Source organism: Perognathus longimembris, chromosome 1, assembly GCF_023159225.1.
Source record: "Perognathus longimembris pacificus isolate PPM17 chromosome 1, ASM2315922v1, whole genome shotgun sequence".
Lineage (NCBI taxonomy): Eukaryota > Metazoa > Chordata > Mammalia > Rodentia > Heteromyidae > Perognathus > Perognathus longimembris.
In genome coordinates, this window is record NC_063161.1 from 107,993,506 (window position 1) to 108,019,565 (window position 26,060).

A 26,060-nucleotide genomic window follows, 5' to 3' on the forward strand; every position below is an offset into this window, starting at 1 on the left:
TTTCCCCCATTCATTGCACTACAGGCTAGAAATTAGCATAGTTTTGAGCAGAAGTAATGAGATTCTATCTTCATCATTAATGTAACTGAAAGGGCTGTGTGTGTGTGTGTGTGTGATAGTTGAGCACTCTACCACCTTTACCACTGAGCAATCAGTACTCGTGCAGCCCCAAGTGTAAGTTTTTGGAAGATGCCTTTTATCAGTTTGAGGAAGTTCCTTTTATTTTAATGAGAATACTTGTCAGAAGTGGATGTTGAATTTTGTAGATGCTTTTTGTACGTCTTTTCACATGGTCACATTTTTTGTCTAATTTACGCTGATTTTTTAGTTGTTAGTGGTTTTGTTTGTTTGTTTTTTAGGGGAGTGAGCACTGGGAGGGCAGGTATTTCTTCTGTGTTTTATTCATTCAAGTGTCCTAGGGCTTTATAGATTTGTGCTGGTTGAATGAAACTACCCAAGTAAGTCCAGACAGCTCCTAATAGCCTTCTGAGTGATTAGAAGATAGGAGCTGGGGATGACAAACAATGCCTGGGATCCCAGCACTCAGAAGTCTGAGGTAAGAAGATCTCCAGTTGGAGGCCAGCCTGGACTACATAGCAAGACCTTATCTCAAAAAAGGGAAAGAAGACAGGTGCTGGTGGCTTAAATCTGTAATCCTAGTTACTTGGGAGGATTGAGGTTCAAGGCTAGCTAGGATAGAAGAGTCCTAGAGATTCCATCTCCAAAGTAACCAGTATATAAAGACAGGCTGGAGGTGAAAAGCTAGGCTAGAAGCATGGCTCAAGTGGTAGATTACCAGCTTAGCAACCAGTCAAGTGAATAAAAGGCTCTGAGGTAAGCTTCAGAATCAACAGAGAAGGGGGTGGGGGAGAGAGAGATGCAAAAGACAAAAGTGCTTCACTGGAGGGGAACCCGTTCACTTGGGGAAAGTTAAATTTCACTTACCAACAAAAGGATCAATGAAGGGGTTGGAGGCTTGGCTCAAGTGGTACAATACCTATCTTGCAAGTGCAAGCCCCTAAATTATATCCTGAATACTGGGGGGGGGGGGGGCGGAGGGAAATCCATAATAGTCTAATAGTCTAAAAAGGGGATTCAGAGCCAGGCACCATTGGCTCACACTTGTAATCCTAGCTATTCAGGGGGCTGAGATCTGAGGATTGATATTCAAAGCCAGCCTGGGCAGGAAAGCCTGTGAGACTCTTATGCCCAATTAACCACCAGAAGACTGGAAGTGGAGCTGGGGCTCAGAGTGGAAGAGGGCTAGCCTTGAGCTCAAAAGCTCAGGGACAGGGGCTGGGGATATGGCCTAGTGGCAAGAGTGCTTGCCTTGTATACATGAGGCCCTGGGTTCGATTCCCCAGCACCACATATACAGAAAACGGCCAGAAGTGGCGCTGTGGCTCAAGTGGCAGAGTGCTAGCCTTGAGCAAAAAGAAGCCAGGGACAGTGCTCAGGCCCTGAGTTCAAGGCCCAGGACTGGCAAAAAAAAAAAAGCTCAGGGACAGTGCCTAGACCCTGAGTTAAAGTCCTACAACCAACAAAAAAAAAGGTGGGGGCAAGAAAGGGGAACTCAGGGAACTAAGCAGCACAGGGGGAGAGGCTAGACAAAACAAAGTTTTGATTACTATACAAAAATTAGACAGCAATTCAGTGACATTCACAATCTTAGTCAAGACCCCAAAAAAGATCTGCAGCCATCCCAAAGACAGGCAAAGGGAAAGAAAAGCTTTGTTAGTTGGAAATAAAGTACAATCTACCTTTGTTTTTTGAAGTTCTCAAGCTTTTTGGCATGCATACACACAGATCCTATAACCCATGTAGCTACTGACACATGGAAAGTCTGGATCATGGTTTTGGAGGTCCTAGTCGATGATAGACTGACTGTTGTTTTGGTTCTGTAGTGAGACAGCAAGCACATTGCCGACAGCAGAACTACTCACCATATTACCAGGAAGCAAAGGAGAAAGAGGAATGAGCTGGGGGTCCCATAATCCCCTTTGGGACACAGCCTCAGGACCTCCGACTAGAGGTTGGTGGAACCCCCTCAAGTGTTTAACCACCAGCATCTCCCTGGGGACCAAGTTTTCAGGAGAGGTGCTTCAGCTCAGGTCATCACTCTTGGCTAGGCAGGTGTTTTACCCCTGATCTATACCCTCAGCTCTTTTGCTTTGGTTATTTGAAAAGGATTTTGAGTCCTTCCTTGGGATTACCTAGCCAGATCCACCTATTTTAGGGCATCTTTCATAGTTCTGATGACAGGTGTCCGTATTCTTCTATTGAGATGGAGTTTGATGAACTTTTCTGCCTGGGCTGTCCTGGAACCAAGATCTTCCAGATCTCAGCCTCTGACATAGCTAGGAAGACAGGCATATGCTACCATGCCCAGCTATGGGTAGAGAAGGGTCTCATAAACTTTTCTGCCTAGAGTGGCCTAGAATTGTGATCCTCTAGATCTCTGCCTACAAACAGCTAGAATTAGAGTCATGAGCTACCTGATGCTTTGCATAGCCATGAATATGCTCTGCTCTTCTTTTTCTAAGAAGATTACTGACAAAAATGTCAAAAGTCAAACTAGAAAGGTTCTAAGACCTATCAACAGAGGGCACATCAATACATTGTGACTTACTTGCACAAGCGAATATTATGCAGAAATGAAAAATGAATATTGTTATATGAACAAGATGAGATGCATACCAGTACACACTGTGACTCCATTTATATATAAGGTTCTAAGAGTAAGTAAAGCTAATTTATGCTTACAGGTAAGTGCTTTGGAGACACACTAAGAGAGATTCTAGAGTTTGTAAGATCCTGATTCTTAATCTGGGTGTTAATTACATGGGTGTGTTCAACTTGTGAAATTTCTGATTTATACTCTATGTTTTACTTCATTTTTTTAAAGCATGTAGGTCAAAAACAACACATGCGGGGCTGGGGATATAGCCTAGTGGCAAGAGTGCCTGCCTCGGATACACGAGGCCCTAGGTTCAATTCCCCAGCACCACATATACAGAAAACGGCCAGAAGCGGCGCTGTGGCTCAAGTGGCAGAGTGCTAGCCTTGAGGGGGAAGAAGCCAGGGACAGTGCTCAGGCCCTGAGTCCAAGGCCCAGGACTGGCCAAAAAAAAAAAACAACACATGCATGCATATGTCAGGTTCCAGGATTATTTCCCAGCACTGAATAACAATAAAAATAAAAATAACAAAAATAGAATAAATGAGCATGACACCAGTGGCTCATGCCTGCAAATCTTTGCTAGCTACTAGGGGACTGAGACCTGGAAGATTGTGCTTTGAGGTCAGCCCAAACCACAGTCTTTAAAAGACTCTATTTCCAAAATAACCACATCTCACCTACTTAATCTTTTTTTAGAGGTTTTAATTCTCCTTATAGATTTAGATTTCTATATGGTACCATTTTTACTCTGTGTAAGGGAGTTTATGTAATATACTTTGTACAGTTGTGCTGTTGATAAATCCCTTCAGCTTTTGTATATCTGAAATCCTTTTCTCACCTTATTTGTCAACTATCTTTCTGATAGTTGTTTGGTTTTGAAGATGTTGTCTTCTGGCTTAGCATATAGATCTGCCATCATCCTTATCTGTACTCCTCTGTAAGTTCTACCTTTTTCCTCTGGCTGATTTTAGTAGTTTCTTTTTAATTTTAAAATTTTAATTATTATTATAAAGGATGATGTTCAGAGGGTTGCAGTTGCATAAATCAAGTAATAAGTACATTTCTTTTTGTTTTGTTTTTTTGCCAGTCCTAGGGCTTGAACTCAGGGCCTGAGCCCTGTCCCTGTCTTCTTTATGCTCAAGGCTAGCACTCTACTACTTGAGCACAGCGCCACGTCCAGCTTTTTCTATATGTGTGGTGCTGAGGAATTGAACCCAGGGCTTCATGTATATGAGGCGAGGTCTTTACCACTAGGCCATATTCCCAGCCCACATTTCTTTTTGGACAGTGTCACCCCTTCTCTTGCTCTCTCCCAGTTTTTCCCTCCTATTCCCACCAACAAGGTACATAGTTCATTTTCAATGTAGTGTCTAATGAATACCCCTGCTGCATTTGTTTGCCATGATTTTGTTGCATTGCTAACTTTAGACAATTTTATTTTATGCTGTGGCATAGTTGCCTTTATATTTTTCATGCTTAGGGTGAATAAGCTGCTAGTATTTGTGAATTTATAGTTTTCACCAAATTTAGAAAATTTTTCAGCTCTTTTTTCCCTCAAATATTTTTTCTGTCTTCCCTTTGTGACCTGAAGAGATTCCAATGCCCCATAAATGAGGCTCCTTGGTTCCACACTTCACTGAGGGAAGCTCTGTCTACCGTATTGAGATTTTTTTCACTGCATTTCATTGGAGCAGTTTGCTCTGTTTCAGAATTGTCTCATCTTTTCTATTACATGATGTGTCTGCTGTTATTTCCTGCCTTTCATTTCTTGGAGTTCCATTTGGGTCTTTAATATATTCTGTCTTTGCTTTAGCACATCTGGTCCTCTCTCTGTCCCTGACTAGTAGGATTCAGTTCTGCTTTTGTCTTCTTGGCCTAACTGCCCCTGTGGGTGTGTCAGGTCTGGGTGCTGTCCTTTGATGTTTTCCTCCTTAAGGCCATTCATTGGCGCTCTCACCTTCTGAGTGTTTTTGCTTTCCTGTGCATGTTTTGAGCTTTGTCCTAGAATGTAATGACCTGGAAATGGGTTAATGCCTTCAGGGTGCCTATGCTTTGTTCTGCCATACCAGAAAAATAGCATGTAATCCAGGCTGATTTTGCCAGTCCCTGGGAGTGCTCCCTCTGCCATTCGTGAATCAAGGAAGTCCCTCCCTCCCTAGCCTTGCCTTCCCTCCCCTCCCCAACCCTCCACTGGTGAAGATTGCTCTCTCTGCCCCTCTGTGTGTTTCTTTCTTATGGTTTTCTCAGCTGCACACTAAGCATCCTCAGTGAAGACTTGTCCCAGGCTACAGCTCTGCTTGCCCTTGCTGCTTTGCCTATTGTCTCCCAGCTCCTGTTCCACAGACTATTATTGGTTTCAGCCAATGCCACTGACCTGAAAACTGCTTATTTATTATTCATACATATTGTTGCTATCATTTTCCAGTCCTTTAGGTTTTCACATAGGAAGTAGATTCAGTTTCTTGATAATCTCCGTCATGGTGTGTTTGAAAATGCTGGGAGCTTGGGTGGAGAGGAGATTCTACGGCAAGTTTGGGCTTGAACAGTGTGTCACAGTTTTCAGCCTTGCACCTTGAGAAAGCTCTGAGGAAATATCCATGTCCCCAGCTTCAGATTCATGGTGAGTCTGGAGTAGACACAGGTGCTGGACTCCAGCATCACATTGGCCTGCATCCTCCTACTCCCCTGTACTTGATGAGGAACATGGGAACTACTCAAGCCAGGAGCCCTGGGTTGGTGCCAGCTCTATGTCTCCTATAATGAAGTGCCATGGAGATATAGCAGTTGGTGACTTGGTCCTTCCTCAAACCCAGATAAAGGAGAACAGAAAATAAATCACAAGTTGAGGTGCTTTGAAATAAATAGTAAATGGCAGAGGGCTGGCAACAGATGTTCACATCTGGGGAGGGAACATGGGTGAGTTGGATGTCCAGTATCCCCACACAGTCTTAATGCCAGCCCTGGGCTTCCTGCTGGGCTATGTTGTCCTGTTAGCCCATTCTGGGGCCTCCCCAACACCATGGGCTATAGCATATGGCTCAGCCCACGTGTGTGCTCTTATGGGCAGGATCCCATGTTCTCATGGTGTCACAAGGTGGGCCTGTCTTCCCTTATCTCCCCTTTGGGATCAGACCAGATCCAACTTCATTTAACTGGTTCACTGTCAGTCAAGAAATGAGTCACTTTCTTATGTTTTCATTTATTGATATTAGAGAACAACTGTCTAGCTGGCTAATGCCCTTGTACAGTTGGCTTTTTATATTTCTACAATTGTTTTCTTGGACTGAATTTCTAAATTTAATATTAAGTAGTAAATGAGTGACAATGTTCTTTTTCTTAAGACTGAAAAAACATCCTTTTCTTTTCTCTTCAAATTTTGGAGTCTTTATTGGGATGCTAGCAGACTGCAGGCCGGCCAATTACAAAAACCTACAGCCTCCTTTCCTTTTTCTTTCTCTCTCATTAGTAGCTTTTTTTTTTATTTGGGGAGAGGAGGGTACTGGAATTTGAATTCAGTGCTTCATACTTCCTAGGCAGGTGCTTTATTACAGAGCCATACCTTCAGCCCTGTTCTTTTGCTGGTTACTTTTGAGGCAAGGTCTTGCTTTCTGCCAGGCAGAACCTAGAACTAAGTCTACCTCATTTAGACTTTCTGTCATTGCTGGGATGGCAGGCTCATGATACCTCATCCAGCTTCTCTCCTTTGAGGTGGAATATCAAGGACTTTTCTGCTTAGGTTAGAACCATAATCCTTCCATTCTCAGCCTCCCAAGCAGCTAGGATTACAGGTGTAAGCCACTGACACATAGCTTATGGAGTACCCTTTCTCTTGATCTTGTTTGCTGCTGTGAGCCAGCAGTCTCTATAAAGAGCCAGGGAGAAAAGAAGCATAGAAGACTCCTGCTGAGGGCCTGGCTCTTATAGGGAAGCACAGAATGGATGTCTAGGCCAGGCAGTGTCCTAAGGCAGGGATGCAGCACAGTTGCTGACCTCAATCAAGTATAAGCTGATACCCAGTACCCATTGCTGGCCACTCTCACTTTTCCCTGAGCCCAGGGCCCTGCCTACTCCTTGTCTGGAACATGGCTAGGCCTGCATACACTGTGCTGGCCTCTCTGATTCCTACCTCATCACTGACCCCAGGGTTAGGGCTCTTACTGCTCAGCCCAGTTTCCCAACAATAATTAAAGGCTAAGTGGACATCAAGCAGCTGGGTGAGAGGACTCCCTCACTCTCTTGTGTGGGTGGTTAGCATATTTTCTTGAGCTTGATTTTCCCATCTGGACTTCCCATCTGGAGGAAGTTTAGGGCTCTAAGTAGTAACTCCAGGTTATTCCATGTTGGCTGAGCCAGGCTCATGGTACCTTTAAACCCCTATTGGTCCTCAGGAGCTCCCCTGCTGGCCCCCAGGGTGCAGCTTGGCACTATCCTACACTGACATTGCTCTTGCCACAAAATACATCTCATGGTATCCTGACCTCCATGCTCTGTCCTGGCACTACATACACTAAGACCTAGTTTGTTTGTGTTATGGTGAAGTGTGCCCACTTCACATGTGTATCAGTGCTGTTTATGCACATACATGCCATAGACCCTCTCCTAGATCATGGACCCTACTCTCATTTCATGTTGGTTGTTGTCTTGGGTTTTCATTTCTCCATGGCCCCAGGAAGTGCATCTCATGAATGTCTTTTCTCAATACAGGCATTTGGACAGGCCCACACAAACCACAAGAAGGTGGCTGCAGATGGTGAGAGCCGAGAGGAGAGCCTGATCCAAGAGTCAGCCTCCAAGGAGCAGTACTATGTGCGGAAGGTGCTAGAGCTGCAGACAGAGCTGAAACAGCTGCGCAATGTCCTTACCAACACACAATCTGAGAATGAGCGCCTTACATCTGTGGCTCAGGAGCTGAAGGAGGTGAGCAGGGTTTAGAGGTGATGTTTGTAAGTATGACAATATATCCTGTGGCATATGTGCCTTGGGAAAATGTGCCTTGGCACTTGGGCTGTGTTGGCCTCTGTGGCTTCATCCAGCCATTGTCTTGTTCTTCTGTTCCCCTCCACAGAAGTAAACAGATGAGGCCTTCTGTGTTTGAGCTGTTAGCACTTTTCTGCCCATGAGCAGGCTCAGATCAGGACAGTGGTCATAATTCCATAGAGCTCCAGCCTAGTGCCACCTTACCTGAAGGATCTTTTGTGTCATTCAGTGCATGGCCATGCTTGGCTGGTAGGGGTGTACCTGGGAGAGGAAGAATGTGGAGTGTCAAGGAGAAATAAGTCTTGGTAAGGAGTGAATAGGCCATGGTCCAATTTGCAGTGTAGTGACTATCAGAGCAAACATGGGGCCAAGAGCCAGAGAGAAGCCTAGCCAGGAGATGAGAGGGCTGAAGAGAGTCCATGCTCTTTGAGGAAGGATGATATTCCATCACCAAGGAAAGGGTAGGAGAGTAGAAGACCCAGAGGCCCCTACATGAGCTGCAGTCCTAGCTGTGGCCACCTGGATAAGGTGTTGGAGGGTTGTTTTAGCTCCCACTAAGCCTAGGCAAGGCCCTGTTCTCACTACAGCCTCCGTTTTCCTATCTGCACACTCATACTCCTGAGAGCCCCTGAAGGGAATACCCTGTGCTCTTTCACTCCAAGTATCTCTGGACATCTGTTCCAGCTTCAGAAGCCCCATCCTGTGCAGTGGATATTCTCACCGAGAAGTCAACAGAACATAGGCCATGGCTGGGAATGTGGCTGAATGGTAAAGTGCTTGCCTAATATGCATGAAGCCCTGGGTTCAATTCCTTGGTACCATATAAACAGTAAAAGCCAGAAGTGGCACTGTGGCTTAAGTGGTAGAGTGCTAGGCTTGGGAAAAAGGAGCTCAGGGACAATGCCCGGGCCCTGAGTTCAAGTCCCAGGACTGGCAAAAACAAAAAAGAACATAGGCCATGAGAGTGTACAGCAGTCAGGGCCCCACAAGACTGGCTGGTGATTGTTGGCCAAGTATGCCATGACCTGGGGAGAGGCTTTCCTGGAGCTGGGGAGGCAACCCTTAGATTCTGCAGACACAATGGATGATCTCATTTCCTCCTACAAGTAAGGCTGTGGTCAGGGTGGGAGGAGAGGCTGTTACCCAGGAGAAGATGGAGCCCCACCTCCTTGGCTGCCATCTGTCTATCTGTACCTTCCTTTCCAAAAAGGCCAGTGCAAGGATTCTCATCCATCTCTCACATTCTGTCCCTTCCCTGGGCAGCCAAGAGGGCTGGATGACTCTGCCGGTCCGGAAATGAGCTCAGTCAGTTAAAGACCAGCAGACCTGAGGTTAAGGGGAAGAGATTCCTGCTGTTCCTGTTTGTGTTTCAAGAGGAAATTCTGAGTCTCTCTACACACTCAGCCCTCTTTTGTCTCCTGAACTTCTCCACCTTGGTCCCCAGGCCTGTGAAGCCCCTTCCCCATGCCTGCTGTCCCTCCCTTGTTACAGAGCCACAGGAATCCTCCTGGATATGAGGTGGAGGCTTTGATCTTATTTACCACTTGTCCTAGCCACACTCGGCTCCCTACTCTCCACTGCTATTGCTTCCTGGTCTGAGCCACTTGCTGAACTCCTCACTGCCCAAGGCTGGCATCCATGTGGGTTGGAGCTGGTCTTGTTGTCAGTGAGCATTTAATGATGGATCGCACCTTTTGGCCCACTACTTGCCTTCTGCAATGCCTCCCTAGAAACTACTTGTTTAGGTGTCTGGTCCCCTCCACAACCTAGCACACTGTAAGAACCCAGGAAGCCTTAGGTACCAAACTTACTGGACCTGTGGCAGGTCCTCCTCACCATTTTGTCATACATAAGTAAACAGGCTGGTAGGAGTAGAGTGGCTCTGGGCTTCTAACTCCTAACCTTTGTGCTGTGAGGGGGATTTGCAGAAGACAGCTTGGCCAGGTTTTGTCCTGCTGGTGTTCTTTCTAGGAAGTCTGACCCTCTGATAAGTGGTTGAGTATCTGAGGAATGGCTCAGAGCTGTGTGTGTGTGTGTGTGTGTGTTATGGTCTGGTAAGTGGTTGAGTATCTGAGGAATGGCTCAGAGCTCTGTGTGTGTGTGTGTGTGTGTGTGTGTGTGTGTGTGTGTGTGTGTGTGTTTTGGTCTGGTAAGTGGTTGAGTATCTGAGGAATGGCTCAGAGCTGTGTGTGTGTGTGTGTGTGTGTGTGTGTGTGTGTGTGTGTGTGTTATGGTCTGGTAAGTGGTTGAGTATCTGAGGAATGGCTCAGAGCTGTGTGTGTATGTGTTATGGTCTCATTTCCCAGATGAAGAAGCAGAGCCCTGTACCCACACTGAGCCTCCATTGGCTCAAATAGGGTGGGTTCCCCTAGGCCATCAAGCAGACACAAGTGTCCTGAGGACAGATATGGAGGGCCTTTAGTGGGGGCAGCAAAGAGAGCTGCCAACCCCCATCACCAGTGCCCCCTTGAGGCAGGCAGTTGTCATACCTTTCTTGCTAATGAACACCTGAGGTGAGGGGGTCCTCCTCTTCTGAGCCACTTGTCTGCACAGAGCAGAGCTTGTCCCTGCGCTGCTGAGCTGACATCACATGGGCTCACATGGGAGAAGGTGCTTCCCTGAGAGAACACTTAACCCCCAGTGACCAGTCAGAGCTTGCTTGAGCCCTCGGCGGTGGGCGTAAGCTGGGTGGAGGAGCTAGGCAGCAGGCCAGCAGGGCCTTGCCTACACTTCATGGTTTGGATAGAAGTATGGGTGCATGGAACAAAAGTACACGTGTTTGGTTCCTGCAATGTCAGCAGACAGCACCTTCACTTACCATGTGGTGTTGCTAGCCACAAGTGTGACTTGGATGTACTTTTCTGTGCTTATGTCTGACAAGGTCATACACTCACAGGCCTGCAGAAGCCAAACACTCTTCAGCCACAAGAGGCATTGTTGTGGGTAATCACCTAGATTCTGGGCCTGGTGATGGTACAGGGGCAGAACTCTTAGTGAGTCTTGTCAAGGACAGTCTAGCAGACGTACTGCTTCTGGAGAACACTCCCATTGTACCTCTGTACCTCTAAAGGCTCCCCTGCTGTCAGGTATCTGGCCCGGCAGTCTGCCCTAGTGTTGGATGGGCAGGTTGCTGTCTCTGTCTTTGCCTTGCAAAAGCTTTTAACACTTCTCTTCACACTGCCCAAGGAGCTTTTTAGGTCTGTCATTCTTGTCCTCCAGACCTGGGGAGCTGATAGGACTCAAGACCTTTTCCTTCCATTCCACCTGAGGAGCCAGCCAGTGGCCAGATGGAGTCAGGCTGCATATATTTGAGTACTACTGCATACCAAACCCTTCAGTTTGCAAAAAGGAGGCAGGAATTGGGAGCATTTATTTTGTCAGAGAGGTACCTGAGCCCTAGGTTGTTTGTATAGAGCCTAGATACGCATTGGCTTACATGGCACCCCAAACTCTTAGTCAGGGACCAGAGTCCTGCCTGTGGTTGCTGCAATGAGGCTGATTCCTCTCCTTCCATCACAGCACATACCTTACTTGCTCTCCCCTCCCAGGTGAGACTTTGTTCCCTTCAGTGTTCTCCCTCATTGATATCTGTTTATTCTGGTGTCATCTTTGTCACCTCCTTGAGTCACTTATAGGGCTGTGTCTATGTGGCATTAATGTTAAATACCATCTTAATAGTAAGCATTTATGAGTAGTGCTTGCTATATGTTGTGACATTAGTTGTGTGTGTTCTTGTGTGGGGTCTTGGAGTCTTGTGTTCCTCAGATGGAACACATGGATATGATCAGGAGCAACCCCTGCATGAGCTGAGGTGACAGTGCTAGCAGGAATGTAGAGGGCCCAGAGAGGCCATCAGGGTATTAGAACAACAGATAGGAGAGGAGCAGTTAAACGGCCTAAGATGTATAGGATAGCTCCCACCATAAAGAAGAATCTGGCTCTGTTGTCCAGAAGGTTAAGGCTAAGAGTCACATAGCTCAGACCAGCAGGTAGAGAATTCCTATACTCTAGATTGTGTTCCATTCATCTGGGCTCTTCACTAGCCTCTCTCTGTGATTGTCTCTCAGGTGACTGGGAGACCTGAATCAATGTCTTAACAGCTTTGTTAAGGTAACACATCCTGTACATTTCTCCCACTTAAATATAACCCAGGGGTTTTAGCATATTCACAAATGTGTACCCGATCCCATAGTCATTTTTTTTTCTTTTTGTGGTACTGAGGATAGAACCAGGGCCAGGCTTATGGTAGGCAAGCCATCTACCACTAAACTACATCTCTACCCCCTCACAATGAATTTATAACATCACTTCAGAAACTCCAGTCTTAGTCACTCCCATTCCCTCACTCTAGCCCCACGAATCTACTTTCTATCTGTGTGGATTTGTCTCTTTTAGAAATTGCATGTAAATGGAATCATACAATGTGTGATCACTTGTGACTTGCTTTCTTTCACTCATCAGAATGTCTTCAAGCTTCATTCATGTTGTAGCAAGTGTCAGAACATCATTCCCTTTTGTAGCTAAATAATGGTGCATTGTGTAGGCAGGCCACATTTGTCTATTCATTCACCTGTTGATGGACACTTGAATTGCTCCTACCTTTTGGCCATTGTAAACACCGATGCTGGGAACATTGGTGTGTGGGATTCTGTGTGGATATATCTTATTTCTCTGGAGTAGACACTGTTTAATTGTTGGATCACCTGTAAACTTTGTACTACATTATTGCTCCATTTACTAGTCCATGAACAGGATAGATCTATCTTACAGGTGAAAAAACTTGGGGGGGGGGCGATCAGAGTAGACTCAGTCACTTGCCAGAAGTTCCAGAGCTGAAAAGAGCTAAAGCAATCTGACTCGGTGTGTAACCTGTTCCCTACACATCATACTGCCCTAGATCCTAAGTTCTATCTGTGACATGCCATGCTGTATCTGTCCACTCTTGAGTTCCTCCCCATGCCATTTGGAGGTGAGAAGCAAGGGTAGTGGGGCCAGTTGTGGAGGCTTATACCTCTTTTGCTTCTGCCCTGGCAGATTAACCAGAATGTGGAGATACAGCGTGGCCGCCTTCGGGATGACATCAAGGAGTACAAGTTCCGGGAGGCCCGCCTACTACAGGACTACTCAGAGCTGGAGGAGGAGAACATCAGCCTGCAGAAGCAAGTGTCTGTACTCAGACAGAACCAGGCAAGTCTCCAGCTGCAGCGTGTGGGTCGGTGCCTAAGTCAGCTCTAGGTCTCAGCCCTTTTGTCCACCCATCTTCCATTTTCTTGTCTTGTTCCACAACCTGAGACCTAGGATCAATGAAGTTAGAAACAACAGGGTCTAGATACTTAAAAACCACTGAACAAGGTCTGAGGCTGTAGTGTTTGCTGATCATTGGCCAATCCAAGGTATAAGGTTTAAAAACAAAATCCAAGAGATAATGAAGAGGTTACACCAAAAAACCCTAGAGATTAAACTTCTAGGCTCTGTCTTCTCTCAGGTGTTGGAGAGCCTGAAATACTGACATAATAGGCAATAGCAGGCACCTGGAAGGTCCCCTGATGGAACAAGGTGAACCTGGACTCAAGACCACTTAGGACCAAACATGCTCCCTACTTTCCAAGAGACACAGTTCTGCTGAAAACTATTTTTCCCAGAAAATATCCCAGGATTATCCCAGAATATCATAGATACCAGCCTTGGTTTCCTCAGAAACCCCCTACATCCAGATGCTCTTAGAATAGAAAAGTCTCACTATCTGTGAACCTGCCTGGTATTTATATCCTGCATGGGGAAACTCATGCATTATGTAGAAATCTCTACATAATGCAAGGAACAGATTTTGCTTCCCAGGAAACCACAGAAACAGAGCTCACAACCCCCAGCCCTGCAGTAACATAATGATACCTCATGCTAATTAGTCCTGAGGCGAGGAGAAGCTAAGCTTTGGGAGATGCTGCCCTTGAGATTTAAGGCTCATTTGCAATTCCTCACTTCTGCTTAGGCCACTGAGGTTGGGGACTTCATGTCCCCCTCTCATGAGCACACCAAGGCATGGTACTATTTATTAATTTTTAATTTAAATTTTTATTTTTTTTTATTTTTTTTTTTTGGCCAGTCCTGGGCCTTGGACTCAGGGCCTGAGCACTGTCCCTGGCTTCTTTTAGCTCAAGGCTAGCACTCTGCCACTTGAGCCACAGCGCCGCTTCTGGCCGTTTTCTGTATATGTGGTGCTGGGGAATCGAACCTAGGGCCTCGTGTATCCGAGGCAGGCACTCTTGCCACTAGGCTATATCCCCAGCCCTAAATTTTTATTTTTGTACTTGTCCTGGGGCTTGAACTCAGGGCTTGGGTGCTGTCCCTGAGCCTTTTTGCTCAAGGCTGTGCTCTACCACTTGAGCCATAGCTCCATTTCCAGCTTCCCCCCTTCTCCCCCCCATATTTATTGGAGTCTCGTCTCATGGACTTTCCAGCCCAGGATGGCTTCGAACCATGATCCTCACACCTCAGCCTCCTGAGTAGCTAGGATTACAGGCACAAACCACTGGCACCAAGAAGCCACCAGCACCAAACCATTTTTTAAAACCTAAGAGAAATTAGGCAGCATAGATGTGGCATTGCAGATTCCACATGTCCCCAATGTTTGTATTGCTCAGTCCTCTCAGACACACTTGTTCTGGCAGTGGGCTGAGCATTTCTGTGCATTTGTAGCTCATGCTCTGAAATCCTCTTAGCATTCACATCCCTGAATGGAGGAGGGGCTGTGGTATGGGCAGGTACTGCCTCTACTGCAGGATGGTGCCCTAGCAGATTCTCCTTGTATATGAGACCCAAACAGCCTCCATCCACATTATCTTGACATGGAAGTATATGACCTCTTTTTCTCAGGTGGAGTTTGAGGGTCTCAAGCATGAGATCAAGCGTCTGGAGGAGGAGACTGAATATCTCAACAGCCAGCTGGAGGATGCCATCAGGCTCAAGGAGATCTCTGAGCGGCAGCTGGAGGAGGCACTAGAGACATTGAAGACAGAGCGGGAGCAAAAGAACAGTCTGCGCAAGGAGCTGTCACACTACATGAGCATTAATGATTCCTTCTACACCAGCCACCTGCAGGTCTCCCTGGATGGCCTCAAGTTCAGCGATGATGCCACTGCTGAGCCCAACAATGATGCTGAAGCCCTGGTCAATGGCTTTGAGCATGGTGGCATGGTCAAACCACCACTGGACAATAAGACGTCCACACCCAGGAAAGATGGCCTGGCGCCACCTTCCCCCAGTCTTGTCTCTGACCTGCTTAGTGAGCTCCATATCTCTGAGATACAAAAGCTGAAGCAGCAGCTAGTGCAGGTAAGCAGGCAGGGCCATGTCTGCTGACCCTAGGCCCACCCTGTCCCCTCCAAATCACTGAACGTTCTGCTGTACTGGGTAAACTGGGCTTCCCAACAGGCGGCTAGTGTTAATTTACTCACATTGCTTTTAAATCTTATTGTTACCATAGTGAAACTCTAGTAGCTTAGAGAGTAGAATTCCAGAGAAGTAGATTTCCAATTATTGGGTAAGGTTTGACACGCTGAGTGTCCATGCCGCTCTGTTACCCATATTGTGTCAGATTGGAATTATATAATGCTGGCCCCCTCCATGTGACCTTTCCCCTCCAAGACCACATGTTGAAATGACATCAGGGCCCAATGCATGGGCTTATTACTTCTGTGGAGATTGACCACTCTTGGTCTAGCAAATAATTGAGCTCTCATCCTCTAGAGTAGAGCACTGAGGCACTAAACAGCCTATGACAACCTGTTCTACTTGCCATGCTCGAGCATTCTTAGGTCTTTGTGGGAATTCTGTACTGTATGTCACTGGTATTCAGGGAACCTGCAGAGACCATGGCCCATCCTAGCACAGACTGGGATGTTACTAGGACATCCTAGAGGTCCTTTAAGAACACTGATGAGCTTTTTCATGCTTGGATCCGTACAGATGGAGCGAGAGAAGGTAGGCCTGCTGGCAACACTGCAGGACACCCAGAAGCAACTGGAGCAGGCACGAGGAGCCCTGTCTGAGCAACATGAGAAGGTGAGCCGCCTCACAGAGAACCTGAGTGCCCTGCGTCGCCTGCAGGCTGGCAAGGAGCGGCAGACGGCCTTGGACACTGAGAAGGACCATGACAGCCATGAAGATGGCGATTACTATGAGGTAGACATCAACGGGCCTGAGATTCTAGCCTGTAAGTACCATGTGGCTGTAGCTGAAGCTGGAGAGCTCCGGGAGCAGCTGAAGGCTCTCCGTAGTACCCATGAAGCTCAAGAAGCCCAGCATGCCGAGGAGAAAGGCCGCTATGAGGCTGAAGGCCAGGCCCTCACTGAGAAGGTCTCCCTGCTAGAGAAGGCCAGCCACCAGGACCGCGAGCTGCTGGCCAGGCTGGAGAAGGAGCTGAAGAAAGTGAGCGATGTGGCTGGTGAGACCCAGGGCAGTCTGAGTGTGGCTCAGGATGAGCTGGTGACCTTCAGTGAGGAGCTGGCCAACCTCTACCACCATGTGTGCATGTGCAACAATGAGACACCCAACCGAGTCATGCTGGATTACTACCGAGAGGGCCAGGGTCGGGCCGGGGCTGGCCGCACCAGCCCTGGAGGTCGTACTAGCCCAGAGGGCCGGGGGCGTCGCTCACCTATCCTCCTGCCCAAGGGGCTTCTGGCCACAGAAGTGGGCCGACCAGATGGTGGGGCTGGGGACAGCAGCCCCTCACCCAGTTCTTCCCTGCCATCACCTCTGAGTGACCCCCGCCGGGAACCCATGAATATCTACAACCTGATTGCCATCATCCGTGACCAGATCAAGCATCTGCAGGCAGCTGTGGACCGCACGACAGAGCTGTCTCGCCAGCGCATTGCCTCCCAGGAGCTAGGCCCTGCGGTGGACAAGGACAAGGAGGCACTCATGGAAGAGATCCTCAAGCTGAAGTCACTGCTCAGCACCAAACGGGAGCAGATCACCACTCTGCGCACTGTGCTCAAGGCCAACAAGCAGGTGAGACAGCCTTGTGGGCGTGCTGGTCACCCTGAGCTGGCCAGGTGGGTATTCCTTACCCTTGGTCTGCATCCTCTATCCACTGCAGGGCTTCCCAGGCCCACAAGATAGAGATGGCCCTGTCTCAGCACAGACACCTGACCTCTTCTGCTCAGGGCTCCTATGTAGGAGGCTAGGGTGGATACCTGGGCTCAAGGTACCCTTTAGCCTAAGGAGCATGGCCAATAAGAATGTCTCCCACCTTACAAAAATCCTGTGCAGCCTAAATGCCCTGAGGAGAGTGATGTGGAAATTTGTGGGGGTCCTAGGCAGGTTTGGGGGTACACAATCCTCTTCTGATCAGAACTAGTGGATGGGACCCACTGAGGCATGCTGCTGCCAAAGTTTGTCCCCAGGATTGCATCAGAGGAAGAGTATCCCCCAGAGATCACTGCCAGCTCCACTTTGGACCCAGGCCCCCTATTGTAGCCCAGAGCATCTCTAGGACAACTCTCCTTTCCACACCTAAACACCCTGTGCCTTTCTGTCCCAGACAGCTGAGGTGGCCCTTGCCAACCTGAAGAGCAAGTATGAGAATGAGAAGGCCATGGTGACTGAGACCATGATGAAGCTACGCAATGAGCTGAAGGCCCTGAAAGAGGATGCAGCCACCTTCTCCTCACTGCGAGCTATGTTTGCTACCAGGTAACTCATTGTCCACACCCCTGCTGCTGCTACTGTTGCAGCCTCTCCCTCTGTGAACACCAGTGGTCATCACACAAAGCCCTTAAGCCTCTTGCCTGAGACATGCAGACCTGCTGGCCTAGTGCCTGTGCCCAGCACCATGTGGGGCTGATGATTTCTGGGCCCCAGCTCATCCTGACACACAGGGGGCTCAAGTTGGTAATGGGGAAAGTGGGACATTGTGAGGACCGTGCATTGCTAGAATTTCCAGGTAGTTGCACTTTAGCTTGTCACGTGCCATGTAGGGAGGTGCCCAGTAGAACGAGGGGGGGAGGGGTGAACAACGACACCACATGGCTTATGTTTAGCTGGAGATGTATGGTCTTCTCCTTGTTTCTGTTGCTGCCTGGTCTGGGCCCCAGCTGTCTGGGCTATGTCTAATTTGTCTATTAATGAGAACCTAACAGGCCTAAATTGTCCTGCTTTTGTACATAAGGAGGCTGAGAAGCAGAGGGGCAGGGAGTCATGAGCTTATAGGGTAGGTGGGATCAAACAGTTAGGAGAGCTAACTTAGGTCCAAGTTAGCGCCAAACTTGACCATAAGGCTCATGCATGGGTTTAGGTCTGTAGACTCAAAGAGAAGGTTTTCCTCCAACTCTGTACCTGGACCCTGTCAAGGAAGGCTAAGGAGAAGAAACCTCAGGCTTGGGAGAGGAGTAGCTTTCTTTCTTCTCCCATGGGGGTTCTTAGTGAGGGGCCCTGAGGTGAGCTAGGAGCCACTTAGGTGTTTACCCATGCTCTCCCAGAATGGGAAAGATCAGACTCAGACTGGAAGGTAAGGCTCCTGTCATTCATGCACCAGTTAGGGCCACCACCTGCTGGTGGATATTGGAATGGCATGGAACCTGATCAACTTAGCTTTATTCTGAGGAAGCTGAGACTTCTAGAATGGGGGCCTGGCAGAGGAAGTCTGCTTTCCTCATGGCAGGCCAGCCACTCCCAGTTTCTCAGTATCCCTTTAGGGAGGCCTTGTTATAGCAGATAGGGTCCCACTAGAACCTAGAACCTTCCATTCTTCCTAGAGTATAAGATAGTTCCTGGGAAAAAGATTCTATAGTCCTGGTTTGTAAACACCAGCTTTTTAAACTTGTTTCGTTTAAAGGTTGAACTTTTTTGAGCCAGGACTTCAGACCTATGAGGAAGATAACTCAAAAAGTGCTGTCAAAGCACCAGCAGACAGATGAAGGGGAAACCAATGCAAATGTCCCTCCTGGGCACTGCATCCTGCCCCCTAGTGGGACAGATGTGTCACTGTGTGTGGAGGCTCAAGCATCAAGAACTGTTTATAGAACCCACGCACACCTTTCTTTGACTCTGACTGTGTGGCCCAGCAGACTTAATAAGCATCAGTCATGGCTTAGAGTGAAAACAAGCCCCGTCTTGCCTCAGTTTATACTCAAATCTCAGTTTATACTCAAATGTCTTGGTGCTGAAGCCACCTCCTAGCCTTAAAGTGGGGAGAGTACCCCACTCCAGGAAAGCCAGATTACTGAGGGTCATAGCCTTGTTATAGGAACACTTCTAGTCTGTGCACAAAGCATCCTCCTACTTATTCCCACTCCACAAAACACCCCACAGAATCCAAGGTAGCTTTATATAATTTGGGATTCCAAGTGTTTTTCTGGCCCTCATCAAAGTCTTTTACTGAAAAAGCTTTTGCTAAAGGAAACCAGAACAAGCCTCTCCTAACCCTGGCCCCAACTCAAGGGCCATACCAGGGTCTCTTGGCCCTTCAACTACACGCTTGGTCTCCACAGGTGTGATGAGTATATCACGCAGCTGGATGAGATGCAGAGGCAACTGGCAGCTGCTGAGGATGAAAAGAAGACACTTAATTCCCTGCTGCGCATGGCCATCCAACAGAAGCTGGCACTTACGCAGCGACTGGAGCTGCTTGAGCTGGACCATGAGCAGACCCGACGGGGCCGCACAAAGGCAGCCCCAAAGGCCAAGCCAGCCACTCCAAGCGTAAGTCACACCTGTGCCTGTGCCAGTGACAGGGCTGAGGGCACTGGGCTGACCAACCAGGTGTTCTGCAGTGAGAAGCACAGCATTTACTGCGACTAGGGCTGTGGGGTTCCGCACGCTGCAGCTAACATCTGCTTCACCTCAACTAACCCAGCAGCGGGACAGCGGTGCTAGGCCAGTCTTAACGTGACTAATGCACAGAGGGCAAGATTCTAGCCAAGTGGTGGTGTGGGGCACCAGGACACTTCCATGAGCTTTGTGTCACTTCCTGCTCCTTTTGCCTCCAGTGTCAGCTGCTGTCTTGGGGGCTTTGGCAATGGGGTGGTGCTTCATATCTTTGTGGAAGACAGATGTGTGGAAGTGTCTTCCAGGGGCCCAAGGAGAAAGTCCTACTCCTGCTCCCTGGATACCCCCAGAGAGGCAGAACGTGGAGCTTATATTTGCATGTTCCTCGCATGTGTCTGTGTCAGCACCTGAAAGCAGTTCCACGAGGTTCTGACCTGCATCCCAGGTCCAGCCTCAGAGGACAGCTCTGGTGGGCTGGCATAGTTTTAGGAGAAATGTTACATTATAGTCTGTGCAGCATCTGCAAATCACATTCGGGATAAAGTGCAGAACTTCTTCCCCAAACTCAGAGAACAATGGCCCTGGACTCTTGCATTCTGCAGATGAGAACCACATATGTTGGAGACAGCTGACCATAACCTGGGAGAACAGAGCTTGGAGGCCACAGTTTCTCATTTGTGAGATCTGCATGTTGGTCTACTGGCCTGTGAGGTAACAAGTTGGCAAGCCTTAAGGGCCAGGTTTTTGGTTTTTTTGTTTTTTAAATAAGAAAAGTGTTCCAAGTGCCTGGCCAGACCTTGGTCCTTGGTGTGCAGCCCATCCTTCTATTCCCAGTTGCCCATGTTCAGGGCTTCTTTGTAGAAGGCTTCAGACCTGAAGAAGCAGAGGCTTGAGAGCTGCTAGCACGCTTGGCTGAGTTGCAGATACCCACAAGTGTAGCACAACATAGCCTTGTGCTCGGAGAGCTTTGCACAGGCCCAGGGCAGGTAGGAGGTTTGTGGTTCTCTAGTGCAATTTGGGAGTGAGGACAGAAAGAGGAAAAGCAGCCAAAGTACTCCTCTTTATGGAGGCATCATCAGCGCAGAGCTATGGCATCAGGCACCGAGTTCCCGCACTGTGAAACAACTCATTTCAGTATTCCTTTCCTCATCTCCATGGGGCTTCCAGAACTGAGGCTTCCCCTTGCTCCCCTCATGGCTGCTTGCCAGTCTGTCCCTGCTATGTTGACCCCCTCACAGCTGTCCGTCCTTACTTCCTCTGGATGCCAAGAGTATCTTGTTCTCCTCCAGGTTCTAGGTGCTGCACAGATGCACATTGAAGTATAGAACAGGCCACATTTGTCCCCTGCACATCCATCCTAGAGATGGCTGCTTGCATGCTCACACACTTTCTGCCTTTTTCTCTCCTCACTGGGCCAGCAGCAGCTTCTCTTGTACTTACAGGGGCTTTGTGGGCACTTTGGAGCCACTGGCCTTCCTAACACACATGCCCGTCGACTCCGCCAACTAACGAGCTCGCGCACTCCCAGCACAAGAGCTGTAGTTGTCAAGTGAACAGCAAGTGTCAGGTGACCAGTTTCTAACGTTGTCTTATTTTCTCCTGTTTTCAGCTGTAGAGTAGCTGCTGGGAGGACGTGGCCGCCCAGCCCTGTCACACTGCAGTCCCTTTCCCCAACCCCCTCCCGTGGCCCATGCAGAGGAAGGAAGGGCAGCCTAAAAGTCACATTTTAGAAACATTTTGGATATGCCACTGCAATTCTTTTCAAAATAGCACTACGCAGGTTTTTTTTATGGGAATGAGAAAAAAGAAAGCTTTAATGTTGAGAATGCCGCGAGCTGCTGCTTGGAAAGGCCTCTGCACAGCCGAAGAACCTGCTTCTACAGCCACTGTCAGGCTTGCTAGGAGCCTGCTGGAACACCCATCATAGGGGTCTCCTTATTACACGTGTTCCTTTTTTACCCGATCAACCTGTGCACTTTTGATATTTTGATATTATATTTGCTTCCCTAATTCCTTGTGTAGAGATAGTCTCAGATGCTGTGGTCTGTGCTTGTGGTCCTTTAGCTGTCTGTCTAAGCTCCCAGTGCGTTGATCTGGCATCGACATGAGGCAGAGCTGTGCTCCATACAAAGTGTGTAGCTCTAGAATGAAGATGGGGCTTCCACCCAGTGAGGGGCTCAGCTAAATGTAGCCACGCTGTGGTTCAGCAGCCTTTAGTTTATACGGCATTATGGTTCATGTTTGAAATTACAGATCTTAAATGCCATGTTCATTAAGAAATCCAGGGTATTCTGATTCTGGGGTTTTTTTCATATTGTATTATTATTATTCTTAGGAATAGTTCAATGTAACAAGAAGAAAACTTGACCTTTGCTCTGGTTAAAACAGTAATAGGCACTTGAAAAAAAAGATAAATTATTGAATGAGTAGTATTACCTACAAATTCCAGAATTTTCTGGGTTTTAGGACATTGTGAAGCATGACTGATTAACAGAATTTTATACAACTGTACCAGTGAAATTCCAAATTGGAATTGTTTTGTTACTCTGGTTGTTGTGCCAAATTGTGGTGCACTTAGAAAATTCTACAGTCGTCGATTTTTAGGGTGTTATATTTCAACACCTTTTTGTTAGTAATCATTGCCAGTAGTGCCTTCATCAGTTAAGGAAGGTGTCCCAGTGAAGTCAATTCTCTGAAATGGGCAGCAAAGAGCTAGTTGGGAATGCTGAAGGCCAGTGTGAACCAACAGGTGGGAGCAGGCACCCACCTCACACTTGTACCTGGGCATCTTCATTGAGGGGGGAAAAAACAGTAATTGTGCAAAATTCTGTTAGTCAGTGATTCTTTACTTGCAAATTCAGGGGTTTAGAAAACAAAAGGAAACACAAAACTTTGAGTGTGCTTTTGGGAACCAAATGGACTTTATGGGACAAACTAAGCAAGCTGTATGAACACCACGTTTGTGAAGAGCAGAGGGCGGCAGGAGAGCCGGCAAGGTCAGTCGGCACTCTAGTAGGGGGATGAGGGCTAGCCATAGTATTCTTTGCAAATGTGAAAAGGAGGACATTTTATCTTCTCTTGCTTGGTGTAACTAATCACTGTTAATTTCAGGAAACAGAACTCATTAAAGCTCCTTAGCAAACTGCTTGCTAAGTGAGAGGTTCACTGGTGTGGTCAGATTGGTACTAGTGGAGGAGAAAAACTGGTCTCCATCCTCCAAAAAAAGGACAAATTTTAATAGTATAAATTGCAAGGATCAAAGAATTCTGTTTCCTGGAAAGAGCATTTCTTACTCCTCATTGTTGGGACTCCTATTTTTACCTTCTGTTACAGTGTTGACTTATAAGAAATATTGTTACATTTAAGATAACCATCTGTATGGGGTATTTATTTGCAATGATGTCTAAGTACTGTATTTTTTTTGTGCATTACCTTAGTGTCATAATGTTGGTCTTTATTTTAAAGTCATATGCATGTTATCCTGCCAAGGAATCTTTACACAGACCCAAACAAACAAATGATAATAAGCAAATGCCTTCAGTTTCTGAGAAAATGAGGCAAAGTGTGAAAAAGGAATAGGAGGGAAAAATGATTTGAGACTCTTTTGGACATAGACGTGAATGTCCGTAAAGCTAATGTTCATAGGAACAGTGGGCCTGGGTAAAGAGTCATGCTGGTAGGACCAATAAATAAAGAATAATAAAAAGATGAAGCACATGGCTTGTTCCCTGTGATTGTTTTGACTCCTGTTCCAGGTGACTGGTTCCAGCAGTGTGCAGTAGTAAGTCCAGTGCCTCAAAGGAAGCCAGCCTATCCAAGACCCTGGGATGGGAGCTTAGAAGCAGCCGGGGGTCTGTCCTAAGGATGTGGAGTGCACCCCCAGATTGCACACCGCATTGCATGTGAATACCCAGCAGCACAGTAGTCAGAGCACATTGTGTTCAGAGATTATCTCCAGTCAACCACTAAAAAGCCAGAAGGGAAGGTGTGGCTCAAGTGATAGAAAGCCCCTGCATTCCTCTTTCTTATATACCCCAAGAACTGAGTCTTCTGTTGCTGGGATGGAATGCCAGCCTTGGTGAATGTGGTCCTGGGGACCTATGGGGGAGATGCAGCCCATGCTGAAAGGCCTCTTAACTTGGCCTTTCCCCCCCAAGAGGGTATGGTCTGCCCTCTTATTCTCCACCCCTGTAGCAGTCTCACTCCATTCTCTGGCAGGTCACCAGGACTGAAAACAGCACAGACTTGGTATCTGGAAGACTAATTGAACAGTTTGGTACCTGGTTGTCCTTGATTGACAGTCTCTCCAAACCTCAGTTTCTCCATCTGTAAGCACTGGAAGCATTGGAAGCACTGGTTCTCTCAGAAGTGATTGGCACTGAATCGTGTCCTTGGTTCCTGGCATGCAGCAGGTGCTTAGTGGATGACTGGTGGTAATGTGGTTCTGGCTGATAATATTATCGCTTAGGCCTTTGGGACAGTATTATTATAAATCAACTATTAATCAAAGCATCCAGGAAAGTATATACATTCGAACATGCAGCTCAGATTTACAATGAACACGGCTATGTAACTAGTAGCTTTGAAGTCTCTTGACAGCCCCCCTCCCCCAGGAATGTTTTTGGGGTGTGTTGACTTCATCATACACAGAAATGGGTCCTTCTGCCAGCCCTGGAGGCACTAGGTTGCCTCCTTCCCACAGGGCTCCAGAACTGATGTTCTACTTCAGATCTGCCTCTATGTGAGCTCATTTTCCAGCCACTCAATTATGATTTGTTGAAGTTTTTCCTAAGCTCGTCTCCTTCATCCAAGACTGCTTTCTTGAGCTCAGTCTCTGAGGGGACTGGATCTTCCCATGTGAAGCTCCTCCTCCTAGAAAGTAAGTGGAAGAAAAATCTCCCTTCATCCCTTCCTCCCAGGATGCCTTCTATTCATCTCATTCTCAATAAAGGAGTCAAGAATTGTTGTTTTCCTTAAGGTCTCTTTTTCCCCAAAAAGATACAAAACTTTTTAAATTAAGAAATAAGACAGCAAGTCTTATTAAAAAAAAACAACAACCCCTAAGGCCTTCCAGGCTCTCTTATTTACAATAACACAATATATCATTCACAGTCACTATGTAAATATTCTGTGGGGTTTTTTGTTTGTTTGTTTGTTTTTTACCAGTCCTGGGCCTTGGACTCAGGGCCTGAGCACCTTCCTGGCTTCTTCCCGCTCAAGGCTAGCACTCTGCCATCTGAGCCACAGCGCCCCTTCTGGCCGTTTTCCATCTGTGTGGTGCTGGGGAATCGAACGGAGAGCTTCATGTGTAGGAGGCAAGCACTCTTGCCACTAGGCCATATTCCCAGCCCCTATTCTGTGTTTTTTAACCGTCATGGACAGTACAAGAAGGCTATATCTCAGGAGACTGAGCCTCTTTCCTCTGGTAGAGACGTTCCAGGAGAACAGGAGACACAATTACTGCATCATGTTGAAATAAAAACCGGTCATTGTCTCTTCTTCTGGGCCTTCAGTCAGAATGGGAGCCTGCCATGTCCACATTGCCCAGCTCGGTCCTGGGGTCCAATAAAAAGCAGTCACAGTGTGCTAGGGGGTCATGCTGCCATGACCGCGGGGTGGAGGAATGCGGGGGAAGGGGCAAGCCAGGGGAACGCTGGGTACATGTATCTTCATATGCAGCAGCAGGTGCAGCAGCAGGGGGTCAGGGCTTGAGAAGGCCAGGTCGCACAGGTGGCACTGGAAGGTGCCGGTTGCCTGTGTGCGTAGTGACGGGGGAGCTGGTGGGAGAGCACGAACTTACAGTTGCCTTGGTTACGGGGGCTTCTCGCCTGTGTGCATGCACAGGTGCGCCTTGAACTAGGAGCCCGTGTTGTTGCACGTGTGTGTGGCCGTGCGCTTTCGGGGCCATGAGCGCCGGCGCGCTTTGGCTTGGCCTCCAGCAGCTCCAGTGGGGGGCTCGGGGACGTGATGAACCCGCGGGCGGCTCCAAGTCCTGGGTTGCGGCGGCGGCGGGCCTCAGGCCTCGGAACCTGTGCCCTCTGAACGGTGGCGGGAAGGACGCGTGGGGGGGGGGGGGCTCGATGCTGAACGGCAGCGAGTCCTCCGGCGGGGGGGGCGCCCTCGCCCTTCAGGCCCCAGGGGCTCTGTGCAGCCGTGGCCATCCGCGTGGGTGAGAGAGCTCGGCCTTGACGCCTTGACGTGGCGCCCTGCAGCTTCCCGCTGGGGTGCGCTGCAGCTTGGGGCCCTGGCTGCCGAAGGGCGGAGGTGAAGACGCCCAGGCCCTCCAGCCCCAAGGACCGGATAAAGTGCAGCATGCTGTTGTCATTGGTGTTGCGGGCCTCGGGCTGACAGGAGGAGGACGGTAGGTTGGGCTCGCACAATGCCATGGCTGGGACCCAGGGAAGGGACACCCGGCTGCTGTGGGCACGAATGGGCAAGGAGGGCTCTTCTCCCTTACGTTTGTAAAGTTTTAATTATTATACTTGAAAATGTAAACAAAAGTGACTGGTGGCTGACTGACGGGGGGGGGGGGGGGAGGGAGTAGGAAGTGGTGTCCTGGGGGGGGCTTGAATTTAGGGCCTGCCCACGGTCCCTGAGCTTTTCCACTCAATGTTAGCACTCCACCCCTTGA

The 26,060-nt window shown here is 48.1% G+C and overlaps 1 protein-coding gene across 2 annotated transcripts in view; it reads left to right on the forward strand.

The window, feature by feature from the left end:
* Positions 1-23,146, forward strand: part of Bicd2 (BICD cargo adaptor 2) — a 44,742-nt gene extending 21,596 nt beyond the window's left edge. Inside the window, exons 2-8 of one of the 2 annotated variants that reach the window (XM_048344024.1) lie at positions 7,385-7,597; positions 12,692-12,844; positions 14,531-14,989; positions 15,623-16,672; positions 17,205-17,356; positions 19,153-19,363; positions 21,039-23,146. In XM_048344024.1, coding sequence (XP_048199981.1) covers positions 7,385-7,597; positions 12,692-12,844; positions 14,531-14,989; positions 15,623-16,672; positions 17,205-17,356; positions 19,153-19,363; positions 21,039-21,044 — 2,244 coding nt within the window. In that variant the 3' untranslated portion in view covers positions 21,045-23,146. Of the gene's footprint in view, positions 1-7,384; positions 7,598-12,691; positions 12,845-14,530; positions 14,990-15,622; positions 16,673-17,204; positions 17,357-19,152 lie in introns of both variants that reach the window. The other variant, XM_048343939.1, reaches the window with a different exon arrangement.
* Positions 23,147-26,060: the final 2,914 nt, after the last annotated feature.